Source organism: Armigeres subalbatus, chromosome 1, assembly GCF_024139115.2.
Source record: "Armigeres subalbatus isolate Guangzhou_Male chromosome 1, GZ_Asu_2, whole genome shotgun sequence".
NCBI classification, from domain to species: Eukaryota; Metazoa; Arthropoda; class Insecta; order Diptera; family Culicidae; genus Armigeres; species Armigeres subalbatus.
Genome location: NC_085139.1, coordinates 104,789,243 through 104,809,472, shown reverse-complemented (window position 1 = coordinate 104,809,472; position 20,230 = coordinate 104,789,243). Strand labels below are relative to the sequence as shown.

The 20,230-nt window shown below is 42.7% G+C and overlaps 1 protein-coding gene across 1 annotated transcript; it reads right to left on the bottom strand.

Moving 5' to 3' along the window:
• Positions 1 to 9,873: 9,873 nt before the first annotated feature.
• On the bottom strand, positions 9,874 to 18,947 carry LOC134204107 (TBC1 domain family member 22B). Its single transcript, XM_062678936.1, has 5 exons — positions 18,044 to 18,947; positions 11,537 to 12,066; positions 11,298 to 11,480; positions 11,014 to 11,237; positions 9,874 to 10,938 (listed from the first exon to the last, which is right to left on the bottom strand). The coding sequence occupies exons 1-5, from the start codon at positions 18,547 to 18,549 to the stop codon at positions 10,804 to 10,806; spliced, it is 1,578 nt and encodes a 525-aa protein (XP_062534920.1). The 5' UTR covers positions 18,550 to 18,947; the 3' UTR covers positions 9,874 to 10,803.
• Positions 18,948 to 20,230: the final 1,283 nt, after the last annotated feature.

The following is a 20,230-nucleotide window of genomic DNA, read 5'->3' as shown; positions in this document are numbered from 1 at the left end:
GCACATTCTTTTATTGATCGGCCACCACCCGATCACGCGCCTTTACATATCGCCTCTCACTATGAAAGCTGTTCCCAGCTCGTGTGTGTTGCCGCAGCTTTGGTAGATGGTATGATTACCTCTAAACGTTCCCACCGTTGATCCCTCCCAACAAACCTTCTGCAGCTCTACGATGCCGAACCCACGGTCCTTGAAAAAAAAGTAATGCAATATGAGTGCTTTCATTATATAGCATCTTATTGGCACGCTATTTCGCCTTTTGCGGTTTCAAATCAGCATTATATTAGCACGCAGAGCCAATCAGCTTTTAAATACTACATTAGAGGCGGATTTAGGGCTGTATTCAAGCAATTTTATAATTTGCATGGTCAAATTTTTGAGGTTAACAATGTTCTAGAAACTTATTCAGCACATAAAAATACAGCATTCAACTACTAAATCATAACAATGTTTGCAATTGTTAGAAGGAAAATCGAGACATACGAACAAAATTACACATTTTTCAAACCAAAATATCTCGCAAGGTGGCAAAAAGTGGCAGCCAAATCAATGCACATTCGAAAGGAAAGCTTGAAAGCTTTCTATTACAAGTAGTTTTATTTGTATCTCATTGTATCCTCATCAGATATTGGATCCCGCCTCCGGCGGCAGCAGGCACAATTCCGTACCGGAAGATCTTGTGTGGACCATTATGTCACGCTTCGTATCATTCAGAAGCAGGTTAATGAGTTCCACGAGCAATTTACTTGGTATTCATTTACTACGAAAAAGCTTTCGAGCGCCTCATTCACAAGAATATGTGGGGCGCCCTGAGACGCAAGGGGGCTCCTGAGAAAATCTTTGGTCTCATCGAAACACAGTACGAGGCCTTCTCATGTAGAGTGCTGTATAATGGGGTTTTGTCCGAGCCTATCTTGGTCGTAGCTGGTGTGAGTATTCTATCACCGTTACTGTTCCTCCTTATAATCGACAAGATTCTTCTAGCGGTATATAATTCGGGCCTGGTGGCCTCACAACTGGATCGCAAACAACGAGCTCCGTCGTCGCAATAGAAATTCGGAAACGGAAGTGGGACTGGGTCGGCCACTCCTTACGTAGGGGTACATAACTAGTTTAGGTTTTGCAACATGTAGACGGAAACAGAATTTGCTCTTTATAAAATTTCGCGTCTACCAGTGGCCCTTTATGGGCCGTCTACGTTAGAAAAGTAGGAACGGAGAGCTTTCGGGGTTTTCGAGCGAAAAGTGCTGCATACAATACTCGGAGTAGAGCTAGAAAATTGTGTGTGGTGCAGACACATCAATCACAAAACAAAAAAGAAAATATTGTGTATCGTATAAAATACAACAGACATCAGTGGGCTGGTAACATAGTGCGAATGTCAGAAGAAAGAATTTCTAAAACAATATTCAACAGTGTACTGGTTAGATGGCGCCAACTTCGTTGAAGGCCACGAACACGCTCGCTGAAAGCGGTGTAGTCGCTCTTTGGAACCCTAAACATTTGGGGAAGCTGGAGGAACATCGCCCAAAACGTCAAAATGTTTTGGTGGCATAGTGCAGGCATAGGTGTATCGATGCCAGATATGTAGGTAGGTAGAGCTGTTTTCAAGTCGCGAACTAGCATTTTAGTTTTGATTCAAGCTTCCTGTGTCAATAGCGTCAACAAACCTAAAGGATAACGATTAGTGTTTGTGTGCATATCCATCTGGAGGTATCCAGTGATTAATCTACACCCAAATTTGTCAGGGCTTTTAAACGATTCATTGATAGGCGAGCTTACGCGAAGCAAATATGATCAAACGGTTTGAATTTTGTTTTAACTGAGCGTTTTCTTCGAGAGCTCCAATGTACTTTGGGAGTAAATCGCCATACGGTGCTACAGTTGTTATCCAATCGAATCGTATAATCCTTGCAACTTTGTAATTGTATGTACTGTAGAAAATTTTGCTTGGCAGGACAAACAATTTCCATGGATCTCCAGTGGCACCTTTCAATCACAGTCTCCAAGTATCTATATGTGACAATTTATCGATCCCTATTAATCATTCACCACTAATGAAGCTACGAATTAGATCAAATTAGACTTATTCGTGAATTATGACACTGTCCCCCTATTTGCATATGTTATAAATCGAAAACGTTTTGTACTTCAAAGGGAAATGCTTTTCCCGGGTTAGCGGGTAGATGTAGATTCGTGGCCAACAAACTGAACCATTCGTTTCATAGTCAATTCCAACCGTTCTAATTGCATAGATGTCGTCAACCTCATGGATAAAATTCGACAGCTTCCGACAATGTTTAAGGACATCATACAGGACGACGAAAGCGACTACTTCCGCATGATGGAGTATTTCCTGGTGCTGGGAGGTATCCGCCTGAACTCTAGTAATCCCATCTATCGCCGATTATTTCTCTGCTACCGAGTGCTGATAGCCGCGCAATTTGCTATCTGGATCGACCGTGTCTATGTGGCTTATTTTGAGTGGAACTCAACGGCTGAGTTTATCGGAGTGGCCAGTTTCTTTCTGGGGCTGGTAATGATCATATCGAGGGCAGCACTGATTGCACTGTATCTCAAAGAGGTCCTAACGCTAAAAGATTATCTGGGGACTAAGCTGAATGGTCTTAATCACTCTCAGAGCCGAATCCGATCGTATCGCTTTCAGCGCAGAATGGGCCTGGTGTTGGAATGTATCTTCTTTGCAGATCAGATCATGTTCTACGTGTTCGGAATTAATCGAGACAAACAGTACCGCGCCCCGGATAATCTAGTGCGGATGGGTTGGCGAGTTGAGTTAATGGTCGACGTGATCACTTCTAGCAACCATTTTGTGATGTCTTCGGCTTATGCGACAGTTTTGACGGTACAAAATGCATTACTAATGGCTATTATGACAGAGATGGAAAGTATCCTGACGCAGTGCGCCACAATCATGGTCCGAGTAGATGAAGCAGTAGCGGATACTATCGATCAGGAATATCCTAGAGAAGACCCTAAAGAGGATGAGTCACCAAACTACTGGAGAACCATGAAAGAAAAAATTAATGCGGTCATTGCGCGCCATTGCAATCTTATGGAACAGGTTGCTAAATTGAAGGGCTATTTGAAGGTGAACTTTTTGGTAATGTTTTATATGGCGATCGTGATTATCGGATGTGCTGCGTTCTACATCAAAATGCTAGGGTTAACGGTGAATACTGTTATAATCCTCAGCTACGTGGGAGCGATACTATTGGAGTGCTATTGGTTCTGCCGAATGGCCAACAATTTGAACGACATGGTAACAATTCTTTTCTAATATTGGAATATTTTCGAAAACTTTTTGAAATGACATTTTTCAGAACAATCGAATAGGAGCGTCATTGTACAACTTAAGCTGGCCACATCGAATACCAAGAGATTCTAAGGCTAGGAAAGAGTATCGTGATATCCGAGCAACACAGTTAATTGTTATGTCCAGAATGCAGCAAACTGTGGGAATCTCCTGCGGAGGAATGTTTGAACTATCGCTGGAGGCATTTCAAGAATTGCTTAAAATGATATACTCGTTCTTGACATTTCTGCTAAACATTTCTACATAGGTGTAATGATTTAATACATCAGGATAGTTTTGTTGGTAAGAAATATATTATTGACAATTTCTTTTGTCAGATATTTTGATTGATTATGTATTCTAGAACTACTTTCTGTTATTATTTGTTTTGTTTAGAGGCTCACTGAAAGAAGCGTCATGGTAATATTGACCGAACCGAGGGTAAAATTAAAAACATTTTACCACTTGATTTGTGCAGACTACACATACCGTTTGAATCAACCATAACTGCAGTTGATTTTACTATGAAGCTTTTTTTGACATTCCGCCGGGTTGACCGTATATTGTTGTTAAATATACCATGTGCAGCTGTAAACATTGTAGTAGATTTTACCATTTTACTATGTGCATTGAATGATCGTAGTAATATTAACAACAAATATTTTTATTTCGATTCAGATTAAATGATTTATGAAGATTTGTGTTTGTTTAATTTTATTTGTTCATTCTCACTGGTTGAATATTTATTATTTCACATTGAATAAAAATATTCCATATGGAGGAGCGGCCAGAGTACATTTAAAATCTACATAATCACAGAATTTCATTTCATTTTGATGCGGATCCTGTTAAGATTGCTTCTCCTCTGCGGGAAAGGATCTCTTTGTCGAACCAGAGGTAAAGATACCGCAAAGAATAAACCACCTGCCAGGCCATTTCGCTGCATGACTTCCAAGTGGCCATTCCGATGCTCGTTGAAATCGAGGTGGAGATTGCAGGTGCAAAATTCCTGTGAATGTCTGGTTCCAAATGCCGAGTGAACCATTGAAAATGTTGTAAACATTCGCTTGTCTTACCAAGAAGTACACAATCTACTTACCTTGCAAACCAGGAAGACGTTTTCATGTTTAATAATTTAATCTCGAATTTAATTAAAAAATCTCTGAAACCCGAGACAAACACGTTCAAAATGGAGATATTTCTATAGAATGTTCGAAGGAGTTAACTACCAGAGACTGTCGAAAATACTATTTTATTATTGACATTTCATAGTAGAATCAAAATAATGTTATTTAAAATAAGAATTACTATAGTTAATATTACTATGTTCTGATATAGTAGAATTGAACATGTTTGCGCTGTTAATTTTACCACAAGATTATTTTCAGTGACCTTAAAGCTTCCTTACAACTCGGGAAAATTTTTCGCCGGATTTTTGCCCCCGTGTATTTCAAATTGGGCCGGAATTTTGATTTTCCGTGCCCAAATCCCGAAAACATCACATATTTAAATATGCATGGAGAAAAATTCCGCGAACCAAATTCCCGAGGTGTGGGGTAATAACACGACCCGAGCGTACCGGCCCATGTCGCTGCTCAACAGCGATTACAAACTGTTCTCTCGCATCCTAAAAAACGATGGAACGCGTAATGCAGACCCACCACATTCTGAGCAACGGACAGAAATGTTCGATTTCAGAACGCAACATCTTTCGGCCACTCTTGCTCTGAAAGATCGGATTGCCAGTCTCCGACGGATTGCTCACCACCGACGCGCCGGTAAGCTAATCAGCTTCGATCTGGAGAACGCTTTCGATCGGGTGCGGCATTCGTTTCTGTTCGACACCATGCGGTCGCTCGGTTTCAACGTGGAACTTATCTCTCTGCTCTCGCGCATTGCCAGTCGGTCCACATCCCGGCTGCCAATCAATGGACACCTTTCTCGTTCGTTCGAGATCGCACGGTGGGTGCGACAAGGGGATACGTTGTCCTTGCATCTATTTGTTTTGTATCTTCATCCATGGTTTGCAGACTAGAGCAAGCGTGTGGGGCAGGATTTGCTTGTGGCATATGCGGACGACATTGTGCAATTCAACATCGCGCATATTTGTCACCCATCATGTTTGCACTGCTGCACTCGCGAGGAAGGTAGGATCGACTGCCCGCGAATGTGTATACTCACGATGACTGACAGGATCTGTCATTTGACACATGCATGCTAGGCCGGTTCATGATATTAGGCCTGTCCAATGCCACACATCTCCCTTCTTCTCCAAAAAAAAATGCATTAATCCTTTTCTTCTGTATGAAAAAAAAATAACACCTACGACATAGTATGTATCATCCGGTTACGCTCTCATAATGATACAAAAGCATCTTGCAGCAAACAATCATTTCCGGCACTCGATTGTATTGCGTGCATCTCATTTCATAATCGAAGAACACACTTAAATTGTGGCTCACATAAATATGGGAAACCACTCTCAAGGAAGTCCCATGCAGTGGGCGTCTCGACTCGCAATTGTACTCACAACTTGTGAAGTAACATTTCACGTGGACTTCAAATCACTACCACTACTTCTGCTTTTTTCGAACACACGTCGAATGCACTGTGCATTCACATTTGTGAAACAACCAGCAACAAAAACCAGATACCGTTACTAAAAAAAAGGTCGATGAACAGCTCCAAATCATGGCCGAATATCTAATATTAGTTAAATCAATCCTCTTGTGTACCTGTGACATTTCGGATCCACAACACCAAACTACTTGTAGGTCATCGACCAACGCTAAGCAAGAGACTCTTGCTTGGCTGAACTGTGATCACTCCGATCAACAATAACACCGTTCTTCTTGCGGGCGTCCCACCAACGCAGAGGAAGAAACACTTGAATGCGGGCGTCCCACCACGCAGAAGTGTGATCATTCTGATCTACAATAACACCATTCTTCTTGCGGGCGTCCCACCAACGCAGAGGAAGAAACACTTGAATGCAGTGTGTGTGTTTTTATGTTCCACAATGGTTTTCATATCGGAGTAAAACACATTCATAATTTCATAACTATAGAATATCAGGCATCACGGTTATATTCGAATACTCTTCAAAAGGGAGAAATATTCGATAATCAAAGGTAATTCAGAATATTGTATTCAAAATGCTAGATACATCTGATAGTTCGTGGTAGCGTTTGGCTGAATGCAGATGACATTACTTTTTCTCTTCGCCCATCACAAATTGCACCTTAAATTTTCACAAAGGATAGTTGAAAAACATTCAAAGAGTACCCCGATCTTTCGAAACTTTGCCAACCTCGTAGCCAACACTAGCCATCAGTTAGTTATGGATCCTGTACACCTCCGGTGGTGCAAAGGGCCGACTTGAAAGATCTCCATCCTGAGCGATGCCCGGCTATCGCTTTAACCTGTTGCCAGGTTAGATTTCGGTCGACTTCTTTTATTTCTTTATTGAGGCTTCTCCGCCATGAGCCTCTGGGTCTGCCTCTGCTGCGATGTCCCGCTGGGTTCCAGTCTAATGCTTGCTTACAGATTTCGTTTCCGCCCCTACGTAGAGTGTGGCCGACCCAGCCCCACTTCCGATCCTGAATTTCTGTTGTTATCGGCCTCTGGTGACAACGACGATGGAGCTCGTTGTTTGAGATCCAGTTGTGAGGCCACCAGGCCCGAATTATATACCGCAGGCATCTGTTAATGAACACCTGCAGCCGTTGAGTGTTCTCCACTGATACACACCATGTTTCGCTAGCGTATAACAGCACAGATTTCACGTTAGAGTTGAAAATTCGTATTTTGGTGCGTTCACTTATCTGCCTGTTTTTCCAGATATTTCTTAAACTCGCAAAGGCAGCCCTTGCTTTCTTGATCCGTGCGCCTATGTCGATCTTGTTACCGCCGTCTGACGCCATTTGGCTACCAAGATATTGGAAGCTTTCAACATTCTCCACTGGTTGCCCGGCTACTGTGAAACTGGAAGGAGTTACCGTGTTTACATCCAACGATTTGGTTTTGTTGACGTTGATGACTAAACCTGCTGAGGAGGAGCGATCAGCAAGGTCGTTGAGCTTACTCTGCATATCAGAGCGCCGTTGCGCGAGTAGTGCAACGTCATCCGCCAATTCGAAGTCGTTTAGGTGCTCCATGGTTATAGGCTGCCATAACAGCCCGCGGTTTGGTTCACGGTCAATCGCATCTACCAGAATATCATCGATTACGATGAGGAACAGTAACGGTGATAGAATACATCCTTGCCTCACACCAGCTACGACCCGGATAGGGTCGGACAGGACCCCATTGTGCAGCACTCTACACGAAAAGGCCTCGTACTGTGCTTCGATGAGGCCGATGATTTTCTCAGGAACCCCTTGCGTCTCAGGGCGCCCCACATATTCTCGTGATTGAGACGGTCGAAAGCTTTTTCGTAGTCAATGAATACCAAGTAAAGGGACTCTTGGAATTCGTTGACCTGCTCCAAAATGATGCGGAGCGTGACAATATGGTCCACACAGGATCTTCCGGCACGGAATCCGGCTTGCTGCCGCCGGAGAGTCGCATCGATCTTCTCCTGAATCCGGGCTAGGATAATTTTGCACAGAACTTTGAGAACGGTACACAGCAACATAATGCCTCGCCAGTTATCGCATACAGTCAGGTCACCCTTTTGGGCACCTTTACTAAGATACCTTGCATCCAGTCGACCGGGAAAGTTGCGGTGTCCCAGATATTATGAAATAAACGATGCAGTAGTTGAGCAGATGTCATGGGGTCAGCTTTGAGCATCTCGGCTGATATGCGGTCGACCCTGGGGCTTTATTCGATTTCATGCTTTGGATGGCTGTTTGAATCTCTAGCAGTGATGGAGCTTCGGTATTGACGCGTGTTATACGTCGGATCCTAGGCAGATCATGCCGAGGTGGTGATGGCCTGGCTGGCACTTGAAAAAGTTGTTCGAAGTGCTCGAACCAGCGTTTCAGCTGGTCAGTTGGGTCGGTCAATAACTGATCATTCGCGTCTTTCACAGGCATCGTTGCATTCATCTTCGCCCCGCTTAAGCGTCGTGAGATATCGTAGAGGAGGCGAATGTCCCCGGTTGCGGCGGCTCTCTCCTTCGTCGGCCAGAGAGTCTGCCCACGCTCGCTTGTCCCGTCGACATGAGCGTTTTACTTCCTTCTCAAGAGCCGTGTATCGTTGACGGGCTAAGACTTTGGCTCCTCTGGTTTTCGATCGCTCTATCGCGGCTTTGGCTTCTCTTCGCTCCTCTATCTTCCTCCAGGTCTCATCGGTGATCCATTGTTTTCTCTGGGTGCGTAGTTCGCCCAGATTGTTCTCGCTGGTGGCGATGAAGGCATTCTTGATGGCGGTCCATTGGTCTTCCACGCTGCCACCTTCCGGAATATCTGCAGCACGCGTCTCCAGTTCTTCAACGAAGGACCGTTTCACCGTGGCATCTTCCAGTCGGCGTGTGTTGAATCGTCGTCCAACTTTTTCCTCCTGCCGACGAGCCATCAACTAGCCATCAACAAATTAGAAAATTTCTGTAACACTTTCCAATCCATTGCACATTCAAAGAACTGTACGAATACGTGTTTTTGATAATTCAAACTATTGTAATAAAAAACAATTTAAACATTATAACATTTAGTTTCAAAATGAACTTGTTTTGAAAATAGAACTCAAAAGGTCTTATTGGTGTATATAAGTTTATCGCCAATCACACACTTGATTAATCCATTAACAATCAAATCAAATCGGCGAGATCGTATCTTAGAAACTACTTCTCTTAACAAATTGAAAGAGACTGGCAAACAAGCATATCTTTTTGCGTTCCCCTTTCCGCAGAAATAACTCGGTTTGACATAGTAATTAAGAGTGTTTTAAAAAACTAAAACATAATCGTTACTCTTCTTACTAATGCAAAAAGCTCCGCTGCCTTTACTTTTTCGGCTGCGTCCGAAATTGTTTTTTTTTCACACACTTCTATAAACATGATGGGTGACTTTATGCGAAATATGTTTATGCACTCCTGGCAGGATCGCCAAATGTGCAATTCAACATCGCGCATATTTGTCACCCATCATGTTTGCACTGCTGCACTCGCGAGGAAGGTGGGAACTGACTATTTGTAGACCCCCAAGGTTACGTCATCGGCGAAGCCGACGATCTTAGGACCAGGAGGGAACTTCAGCTTCAGAAGAAGGGAATTTGCTGACAGATGAAACTGATGTGGCTGCCAGGTGGAAGCAACACTTCGCGACTTTCTTGACTAGTGGAAGTGACGGTGCATCGGTGAACAGAATAAATATTAGCGACGATGGACAAGCTGTGGAGTCGCCTACTGGCTTTTGGCTTTTTGCAGTTGAAGAGGACATGAGGGCGCTCAACGTTCAGAGCGACTGGAAGCGATTGGCCCAGGATCGAGTCCAGTGGAGAATTGGCGTAGGTTTATCGAACAGCTGTAGCTCATCAAGTATCAAGTAGAATTAATAGGTTTAATTTTCATGTATGGCGATTACTCTCTATGTTAACAGAATTGAAACTACGCCTTATCGATTTTTTAATAATATTGTTTATTGATTACCTATAATGCGTACTGATGATTTTTTTTATTTTTGTTGATCATGGGTTTCCAATAAGTTAGTTTCAAGTTTTAACTTACCGCGATCACTCCTAATTCTGCAGTTTTTTATTTGAAAATTTTGCGATATTTACAAGATTTTCAATTTCCATATCAACCTATGTTTAATTTAACTTCGCCTAAATTTTTCAAAGTGATCTTTACAACAGAATATGGTGTATCGCGGTAATTGAACTGACATTTCAGTAAGTCGTTTTTTATCTAATTTCATTGAATTGAACAGAATCTTCTTGTCGTATAAATTCTATGTTGATCTATAAAATAATTTTTCTTTTTGCAATATAATCTAGTCTCCTTATCATGTATTTATTTATTCCGCCCAATAAAATAAACATAAGTTTGCAACCTACATTGAATCGATTCTGTTTTGTATTACATACCTTGGTAGTTTCACTCCTTGTTCTCGAAAAATTCTTGCACATATAAGTCGAAATCATTTCTTCAGTTCTGTTCTCACTTTTCCATATATTTTGTTTCGAAACATGTTCCCTAGAATGTACAATTTTGATACTTGTTATTCAAAGTAATTTGATTATGTTGTTAATTCTTTTTTATTTCATATCTAACGATTTTTATGTCTTCAACTGTTTTTTTCGCACTAATCTGATTGATTAACCTCTCGATCCTACTGAATTCTGCCATCGTCTGCCATAATCGTCTTGATTTTCGGACCTACAACATATATATGAACATGCGAATCTAACACAATCAATGTGTGGTGTGTAAAATAACTTCGAATAATAAAAAAAAATAACAGAATCTGCTCAACTCTCCCAACCTATATAAACTTATAGAGATAGTTTTTACAATATTTGTAATTACGCTCACTGTGGTGCTGTCAACTTTTACCCTCGAGATGCTTGGGCGTGTCGGCGTAGGTGAACTTCAGGCGGAACGCTTCCGCCACCAGGACGCCAATATGCGAGTCCATCCAACTGTGGGTCGGCAGATTCTGCAGCAACAACATGAGACCCTAATTTAAAAAAAACGAGTAAAAGGTATTCGTTATGCCTAGTTTCGGCTAATGTCGTGAACCACAACCACCTACCTGAAAGTCCTTCTCCTGCAGCAATTGTTCGCGCCAGTGCAACAAAAAGGCCGCACACACGTACAGCTGGAACACGGCAAAGCCATCCGACTCGGCCAGATAGGTGTCCCACAGCCGGATCGTGCAGTACAGTGGCAGTTCGCGGGTTAGCAGGTTGTTCATCCATCGGAACGAAAACTGCAGATAGTCCACACCGTGCGTCTGCAGGTGCCGGTGGAGGGTTCCTGTTTTCGAAACATTAATAATTCTAATCTTTGGATGTTAACATATAAATAGGAACCTACCGTCAATTCGCTGAATGAGTTCCTTCAGTTGGTTAACTTTTTCCTGAATGCCGAGCTGGGCAAAAATGTAGTTATCCTGAATGCAGTCGAGAAATTTGGACAAACACCAGAACGAGTCCGATTCGATAATATCGCGCTGTTCCAGCGAAAGGTCTCCCAATTGGCACTGTTCCAGGTCTTTTTCTGCAAATTAGAATGGTACACAAAAATGTAAAATATTATAATCATAAATAATTTACCTGCCCCAAGAGATTCCTGTAGGAATACTATGAAAAATGGCGTGACCAGGTCGTTGATTCCCTGCACGTAACCGGAGGCTGGATGCCGTATGGCCCAGATGAAGAGAATCCGCTCGAACATTTCCTGTACTAGTTTCTGCTGGAACAGCGAAACATGCGGGTTCATTCGAGGCACATCGATGTGTATCTGTCGGTACGTGTCCTGCTGGATCTCGTCTCGACTATCCACGTGGAAGTACTGCTGGACGAGCTTCTTGTAGTCGGCCCGTTTCCGCTCCAGCAAGGTGTTCCGCCGTTCCAGACTCGTCGGTAGATATCCGGACAGCAGGCGCCACGTGACGGCTCGCATCCGCCGTGGAATCCCGGACCAGCTGAGTTCCTTCAGGGCGATCAGATTCAACAGTGGCGCTTCGAGGATGTTGGTAAACTTTTCGTATTTGGATTCACATTCGACGTCCTTCGATGCCACGTTGGACGATAATTTTAATAACTGTGGACGGCCCGGGTACGCGTGAAACCTTTGTCGATAACTGTGAATGGAATGGAAAGGTCAAATGTGATGATCAAATCTTATGTTGTTAAAGGTTTCAGTTCAGCAGTGAGCGATCATATCTCGGCTCTGGTTTTATGATTGTTCAAATTTTATTAAATCAAGACAGATATTTTTTCTCCTTTTTTGTAATTTAAAATTTAATTTATTTTGTCAAATTAATGCTATGGTTTATAGTGTTGTTTTGAATTCAAAAATCTACAGTTATTTGAAACTCTAAAGCGTTGGCATCAATTCTACCATAACAAAGATTAACGTATCAGTTGCAGGGTGGCCACTCAATTTGCATTTTGGAATTCCCGGTTTTTCCCGGTTCAAATTTTTGAACTTTCCCGGCAAGTGTATCGAGAAAAGATATGATCGAGGAATGAGGTGTTGTATTCCTTTGACAAATCCATCTGTGAAACAACCATCCTTCTGAGTTGGTGAGACAAGATTTCTGGTTTGAAAACATGAATGCTTTCATTAGACAGTACGTTAAATGTTGCATTGAGTGCGCAGCTAATAAACGAGGACTTGATGAAACCCGCATTCAGATTCACACTCATTCGAAGCAACCAATTCCGTTTTGGGTGGTTCATGCTGACTATTGCGGTCCCTTTCCTAAAAGTAAAAGACAGAATACCCAAGCACTTGGAATCATTGACGCTTTTACAAGGTTTATCATCCTCCGTCCCACGAAAAGTTGCAGTACTTCTTGTCGATCAGGTGGCCATCGTATAAAGAAATAATCGGAAAACAGTTTTACGTGTAACACAACTTTATTTAAAGAAACTTGAAAAAAGAGAAGGATGTTAACTCAACGAGCATCTGTACAAGAGTGAGTTACAATGCACCCGCGTCACAAGCTTTTTTTTGTGTGACTTCCGCTATTAGTTGTTTAGGTTGGCAGCGCTTATTCATTTACGTTGCATGTAGAATGAGTAGGGATGCTCACTGTTCCTATTTACTAACACTCCTCCTCAGTGAGTGAGACTCATTCCAATCATACCTGCGAATTTACGTTGCTTCACTGCGCCTAATGGCTTTGTTAGGATATCCGCTGTCATTTCTTCCGTTGGACAGTAGATAAGTTGTAGTTTCTTCTGCTGCCAGAGATATTTAACAAAATGTTCTCGAGTTTCTATGTGTTTTGATCTTTTCGTTGATCTTTCCGAACGCACAAAAGCGATGCAACTCTGATTATCTTCGTATATCAAAGTTGGATCATTTTGAACGTTTCCCATTTCATACAACAGCTTTCGTAACCAGATTACTTCCTGGCTTGCTTCACTCAATGCCACATATTCGGCTTCCATGGATGATAAAGTTACAGATGGCTGTCGACGGCTTACCCAAGAAATAGCTGCACCTCCCAGCAGAAAACAATATCCGGTTGTAGACTTCCGAGATTTCTGATCGCCTGCTCAATCAGCGTCACAGAAACCAACAAGATTTTTCTCTTTTCCGGAAAACTCAAGCTTCCAATCTCCTGTTCCTCGTAGATACCGAACTATTCGCTTTGCTGCACACCAATCAGCTTCCGATGGACAACTTGGCGTCCCAAAATTGATGTACTAATCGATATGTCCGGTCGGGCGTGAACAGCGATGTATAATAAAGCACCGATCAAACTACGGTACACGGTTGCGTCTTTGAACAATTCACCACGATCATCAAGCTTTAAATAACCATTATCCATAGGTGTTTTCGCTGGTTTGGCATCTTTCAATCCAAAACGTTTTGATACATGGTCGATATAGCCACCAAGACTGATACTATACTTCCCGTCCGTTCTGGCGATTTGCATTCCCAAGAAATAGCTAATGTCTCCAAGACACGTGATATCGAACATTTTCTTGAGAAATTCGTACACTTTCATGCTCTCCGACTCATTTTTGCACCCTACCACAATATCATCTACATATATTACCACGTACACTACGTTTCCATCAACGACCTTAGTGTACAGGCAGGCATCCGATTGACTTTGCTTGAACTTCATTCTGGTTAGGGCTTCATGCAATTTGCGGTTCCAGCACCTCGCCGACAAGTCCGTATATGCTTTTCTTCAGTCGGCATACAAGGTGCTCACGTCCAGGTTCCTCGAATCCGGATGGCTGCTTCATGAAAACTTCCTCCTGCAGGTCACCATTAAGGTAAGCAGTTTTCACGTCCAGATGCTTCAGTGCGATTCCTTCAATACTGGATATAGCGAGAAGTTCACGAAATGTTATTTGGTTTGTTACTGGGGCGAACACCTCATCAAAGTCAATCCCGAACTGCTGTGAGTAGCCTATTGCCAGCTGCATCCTTCTTCAACTTGAAAACCCAACGACTTCCGATTGCTTTTCTTCCGCCGGGCAGCGGCGCTAGCTCCCACGTTGTGTTTTCAGCATGACTCTTTATTTCCTCTGTCATAGCATCCTGCCAAGCTTTTGAATTCTGCGATATTTTTACTTCTTGTAAATTTCGTGGTTCGGGCTCATCATCTGCTCGCACCACTTTCGCTTGATCACCAAATCGCTCAGGTGGAACTCCTTTTGTCTTACGTCCTGACCGCCGCAGTACATCTTCTTTCAAAAAACCTCTGAACAATGATTCATCACTGGAATTCCCCAGCATTTCAGACGCACTGTCATAACAACTTTCATTTATTTCAGGTAGCAAGGTATTGGATCTTCATCCGAATCCGGTACATTGCCGTCTTCATCATCTTGTTCCAGCTCCTCCTCAAGTAGATAACAGACCTTTTGATGAGTACCGCCGACGTTCACCACTATTTCAGATTTTTTCGGAACTTCAATCCCACGAATCGACTCCTGTGCATTCATTTCGGATTCCAAGAACACAGCATCACGGCTCACAATTATACGATTAGTTGCCTCATCAAGGAAACGATAAGCCTTACGGTTCTCTTCATATCCCACGAAGATCAGCCGAACAGCCTTCTTGTCCAGTTTCTGTTGCCTTTGGTCCGGAACATGAACATATGCATGCGAACCAAACACTCGCAAATGATCATATTTAGGTTTCGATCCGTGCCATAATTCGTAAGAAGTACGTTGAACGGATGCAGACGGAAGACGGTTCAACAGGTAGTTTGCCATTGTCACTGCCTCTCCCCAGAATTTCTTGTCCATGTGACCTTCAGACAGCAAACACCGCATCATCTCCAATAGAGAACGGTTCTTCCGTTCAGCTGTCCCGTTTTGCTACGGACTATTATAGGGTACCGTCTTTTGCAAGGAAATACCATTATCCTTTAAGAACGTCAGCAGGCTAGAACTATTGTACTCGCCACCACCATCGCAGCGCAGTACTTTCGGCTTCCTTCCGAAAATATTCTTCACATGGCACACATACTCACGTATTTTCTCAAATGCTTCGGACTTATGTTTGAGGAGATAGACAATGGTGTATTTACTGTGATCGTTAATCATGGTCATAATGAAACGATTACCACGTGGTGTACCCACCTCCAACGGACCGGCCAGGTCACTATGGATCAAATCCAGCAGAGCAGAACTCGCGCCGCATCACGGGGCCCATAACCTGTCGATCAGGTGGCCATCGTTTAAAGAAATAATCGGAAAACAGTTTAACGTGTAACACAACTTATTTAAAGAAACTTGAAAAAAGAAAAGGATGTTAACTCAACGAGCATCTGTACAAGAGTGAGTTACAATGCACCCGCGTCACAAGCTTTTTTTGTGTGACTTCCGCTATTAGTTGTTTAGGTTGGCAGCGCTTATTCATTTACGTTGCATGTAGAATGAGTAGGGATGCTCACTGTTCCTATTTACTAACACTTCTGGGGTAATTTCCGTTCTAAAATAAATTTCGCAGTATTTCGGGATGCCCAAGATTCTAGTGACAGAAGGGGGCAGCATTTATGTCAAAAGCGTTCATTTTGTGAGGACCGGGATATTAAACACTCACCAGTTGCAGCCAAGACACCCAGAGGAAACGGACAAATTGAAAGGAGTTTCCAGTTTGTTACCAATGCTTTGAAATGTTTTTCTTCGGATAAAGATGAGCGTGATTGGGATTTGAATCTGCCATCTGTCCAATGGGCTATGAACACCATGAAAAATAAGACAACAGGAGAAAGTCCACAAGTCATTCTGTTTGGATACCGACCAAGAAACGTGTTGAATAATAAACTGCTCAACGCATTACGAGATGAAGCTGATGCACTTGAAGAAAGGGAACTTGTTCCGGAAATCCGAAAAAGAGCTCTTGAACAAATGACACGCAATTCTGAGAGACATGCGGAACGATATAACTCTTCCCATAAAGCTCCTCAGTCTTACAGCGAGGGAGATTTGGTTCTACTACGGTACGAGCCTCCGGCGGACGGTGGTTCCCGGAAACTAATGCCACGATATCGTGGGCCATATGTGATCGACAAGGTACTAGATGCGGATCGATACGTGATCAAGGATACGCCAGCAACTCAAGTGACTCAGAAACCATTCGAGTCAGTATACGCAGCTGATAAGATAAAATTATGGGGTAATCCACCGGAGGACGATTATCCAGAAGTCGAGGAAGAGGATGAACAAATCGATGAGAAATAATTAACAACCGTGATGAATGAACCTGTGTGGATGAAATGGATTTTTATTAGAAATTTGTTAAATTTTGAATATTGCTCTTACTTTTACTTGAATTAAATATTCACTATGATTGCTAAGTTTGTCAAAATAAACACTAAAAACGCATCTATCGCTTGTTTTTTTATTTGTATGTCTGAGCCTGGTCTAAGCAAGGTATGCACTTGAATAAAATGTACCGAGCAAAAAAACCGTACGATTTTCAACAGATCAAGTCAATCTATTTGTTTCGTGGATGACATGGACAAAGTACATGCTTGTGGGTGGAACCGAGCGCGACAGGGCCCGCCTGGAAAGCAGTGTTACGATAGACGGGGATACCTTCGAGGTGGTCGAGGAATTCGTCTACCTCGGATCCTTGCTAACGGCTGACAACAACGTTAGTCGTGAAATACGAAGGCGCATCATCTGTGGAAGTCGGGCCTACTACGGGCTCCAGAAGAAACTGCGGTCGAAAAAGATTCGCCACCGCACCAAATGTTTCATGTACAAGACGCTAATAAGACCGGTTGTCCTCTACGGACATGAAATATGGACAATGCTCGAGGAGGACTTGCAAGCACTCGAAGTATTCGAGAGACGGGTGCTTAGGACCATCTTTAGCGGTGTGCAAGAAGACGGTGTGTGGCGGCGAAGAATGAACCACGAGCTCGCCCAACCCTACGGCGAACCCAGTATCCAGAAGGTAGCTAAAGTCGGAAGGGTACGATAGGCAGGACATGTTGGAAGAATGCCGGACAACAACCCTGCAAAGATGGTGTTCGCTTTTGATCCGGCAGGTGCGAGACGGCGTGGAGCGCAGCGAGCGAGATGGGCAGACCAGGTGCAGAACGACTTGGCGAGCGTGGGGCGTATTCGAGGATGGAGAGATGCGGCCTCGAACCGTGTATTGTGGCGTCAAATTGCTGATTCAGTGTTATCTGTTTAGATGTAAACTAAATAAATGAATGAATGAATTAACAAGACGCACACAAGAAGTTAAAGCCGGTCTAAATCAACTGTTACTTTAGTCATACAACTAGTCTTGAGATAAGCCCACCTTTTGCCTTGTCCGAAACACTCATAAGTAGCAGTGATTTGGTATCAAAGGCATATTCTCGATTGTCTTTGTGTAACGTGTTGTGTGATTTATAAGATATTTCATCAACATTCACTTTGGGAAGTGGTACGAATTATGGCATGGAAATATATGCAAACTAAAATTGCTTTAGCTTTCATTTCTGCCAAACGTTAAATGCCGTCCCTGAGTGCAGTTACTGTTCTGTTGTTAATATTTACAGATATTTACTTTTAAATGGCGAGCCTTCAATAGATTTAGGTATATTGATAACAATTCCGAATTTCAAATTACAAACTTACCGGTTCTCGTTGACGTGATTCAATGCTTCGCAGTGCTGCGCCAGAGCCTTCTCCGTCACACTTCTGTCGATTTTCAGTTCATCCAAGCTCTCCACCACGGTCATCGTCCCAGTTACCGTAGTTCCGCCGGCTCCGGAATTCCCTCTGTGTACACTAACCTCCGCCGCCAATCGGCCACTCCGGTCACCACCGCTGCGATGCGTTTTGATGACATTCAACGCCGCCGAGTGGGACATCTTTTTCGATATCCGAGCCGCCGTCGGGTCTACCGTACCGGAAATGATGCAGAACTCGTCGTCACCCAGATCCCACGCATCGCTGACCGATTCCTGGTAATCCTGAAAGGAGTTGCTCGAACTGGCCCCACCTGGGCCGCCACCACCAACTCCACGCACAGCGCCACCTCCGGTGGCTGGGCCCATTCTGGAAGTGGCCGTCGGTCTTCCCGGTATCCGTCCTGAGTTGTTCTTCCAGAAGGACGAACCAGCTTCGCTGCTGCTACTCATTCCTGTCTCGGTCTCGCTGATTCCTGTTTCAGGCTGCGATCGCGTATACCCCCGCCGCCAGTGAGTAGAATATTAATGAAGACAGCGACGAATTTACCGTCTGTAAGCGCACCCTAATTAGCTGACGACGATGACGATGAGGCTGCAACGAGCTGAACTTTTGCCGTCGACCATCGTTTGGTGGATCTTCGCGCTTCCGCTGGATTCAGCGGACCGACCGAAGGCAATCGGTCACCGTTGAAGTACGCGCACTTCAGTAGCCCGGTACTTTCACAATCCAGTTAACGTAATCTCGATTTAAGAGGGCAATTTTTGGCAAAAGTAAATTAGTAAATATTGGAATCGTCTTCGTGTTTCAGAAAAACTGAATGAAATTTTCATTCCCACTATTTTGACAGCAAATACACGGTGTGCGCTGCTTGGCCGGAAAGTGGGTTGTTTTCATCTTAGACACTGAAAGTAATGTCCGGCACAAAACATTACCAAAAATCCAACGAAAAAAAAAATAATAACTTGGTGCTTTGATGTTGCATGAAGAAGAAGGAGAAGCAAAAAGATTATAATCAAAAAAATCTCCACGGGAAACCATACGGAGAAGTTTTTAAAACTCTTCTCAAAAATTCTGAAAGCAATTTAATTAAAAACGGTAAGCAGTACGGGGTTGGGCTTTTCTTCTAGGGTAAAATGCCCAATAGTGGACCCCCTAGTAGCGGAATTTTGCTCTTCCTATCATAAGAAGTAGAAACTTTCAACATATTAATTCTGCTTGATATCGAACAACAAGCTCTGCGTCTCCTCTTCTCGATACATACATAAAACACCCAAATACACGACGTTATTCGTTAAAATTAACATTTAAAGTCTAACTGAATTCGCCCTATAGTAGACCCCTTGGGGGTCCATAATAGGAAATTGCTCCCCTATAGTCGACACTTCATTGGATTTTCATGTCCCGTTTCGGGACGTTCTTCTTCCCTATTATGGACCCCCCAAAATATTCCTATAATGGACACTCTCGTGTTTATTTTTTATAGAATTGTAAAAAATCATCTAATTTTACTTTCCATAGCATTTCCAATGCATGTAATCAAATCATAGGACTGTAAGGTAGGTCCACTATTGGGCACTTTACCCTACTTTATAATAAACACAATATTTCTATTCTAAATTTTATTTTCTAATATTACATTTAAAACACAGTATAAGAAAAGTCCAACCCCGTACTGCTTACCGTTTTAATTAAGTTGCTTTTAGAATTTTTGAGAAGAGTTTTAAAAACTTCTACGAAAGCCCCAAACGCAATACAACGGAACGGCGACGGAAATGGAAAATCTGACAGAAAATATATGGACTAACTGTCAAATTTGCCGTTTCCGTCGCGCTTCCGTTGTATTGCGTTTTGGGCTTTAAAGGGAACATTGTACGCGGTTTATCGACATGTCTTGTTTAATTTTCAAATTCAAGTTTAATTTTAGTTTTCAATTTTAATTTAGTTTTCATATAATTTTAATTCTATCTAAATTTAATTTTAATTTAATTTAATTCTAATTTTATTTTAATTTGATTTCAATTTAGTTTGATTTGCGATTAGGGTAACTTATTTTGTAAACAAACATTGTTTTATTGATTCCGTAGCAGGCAATAATTTTTCTTTACAACTAATTCCCCTACCCAATAAAGG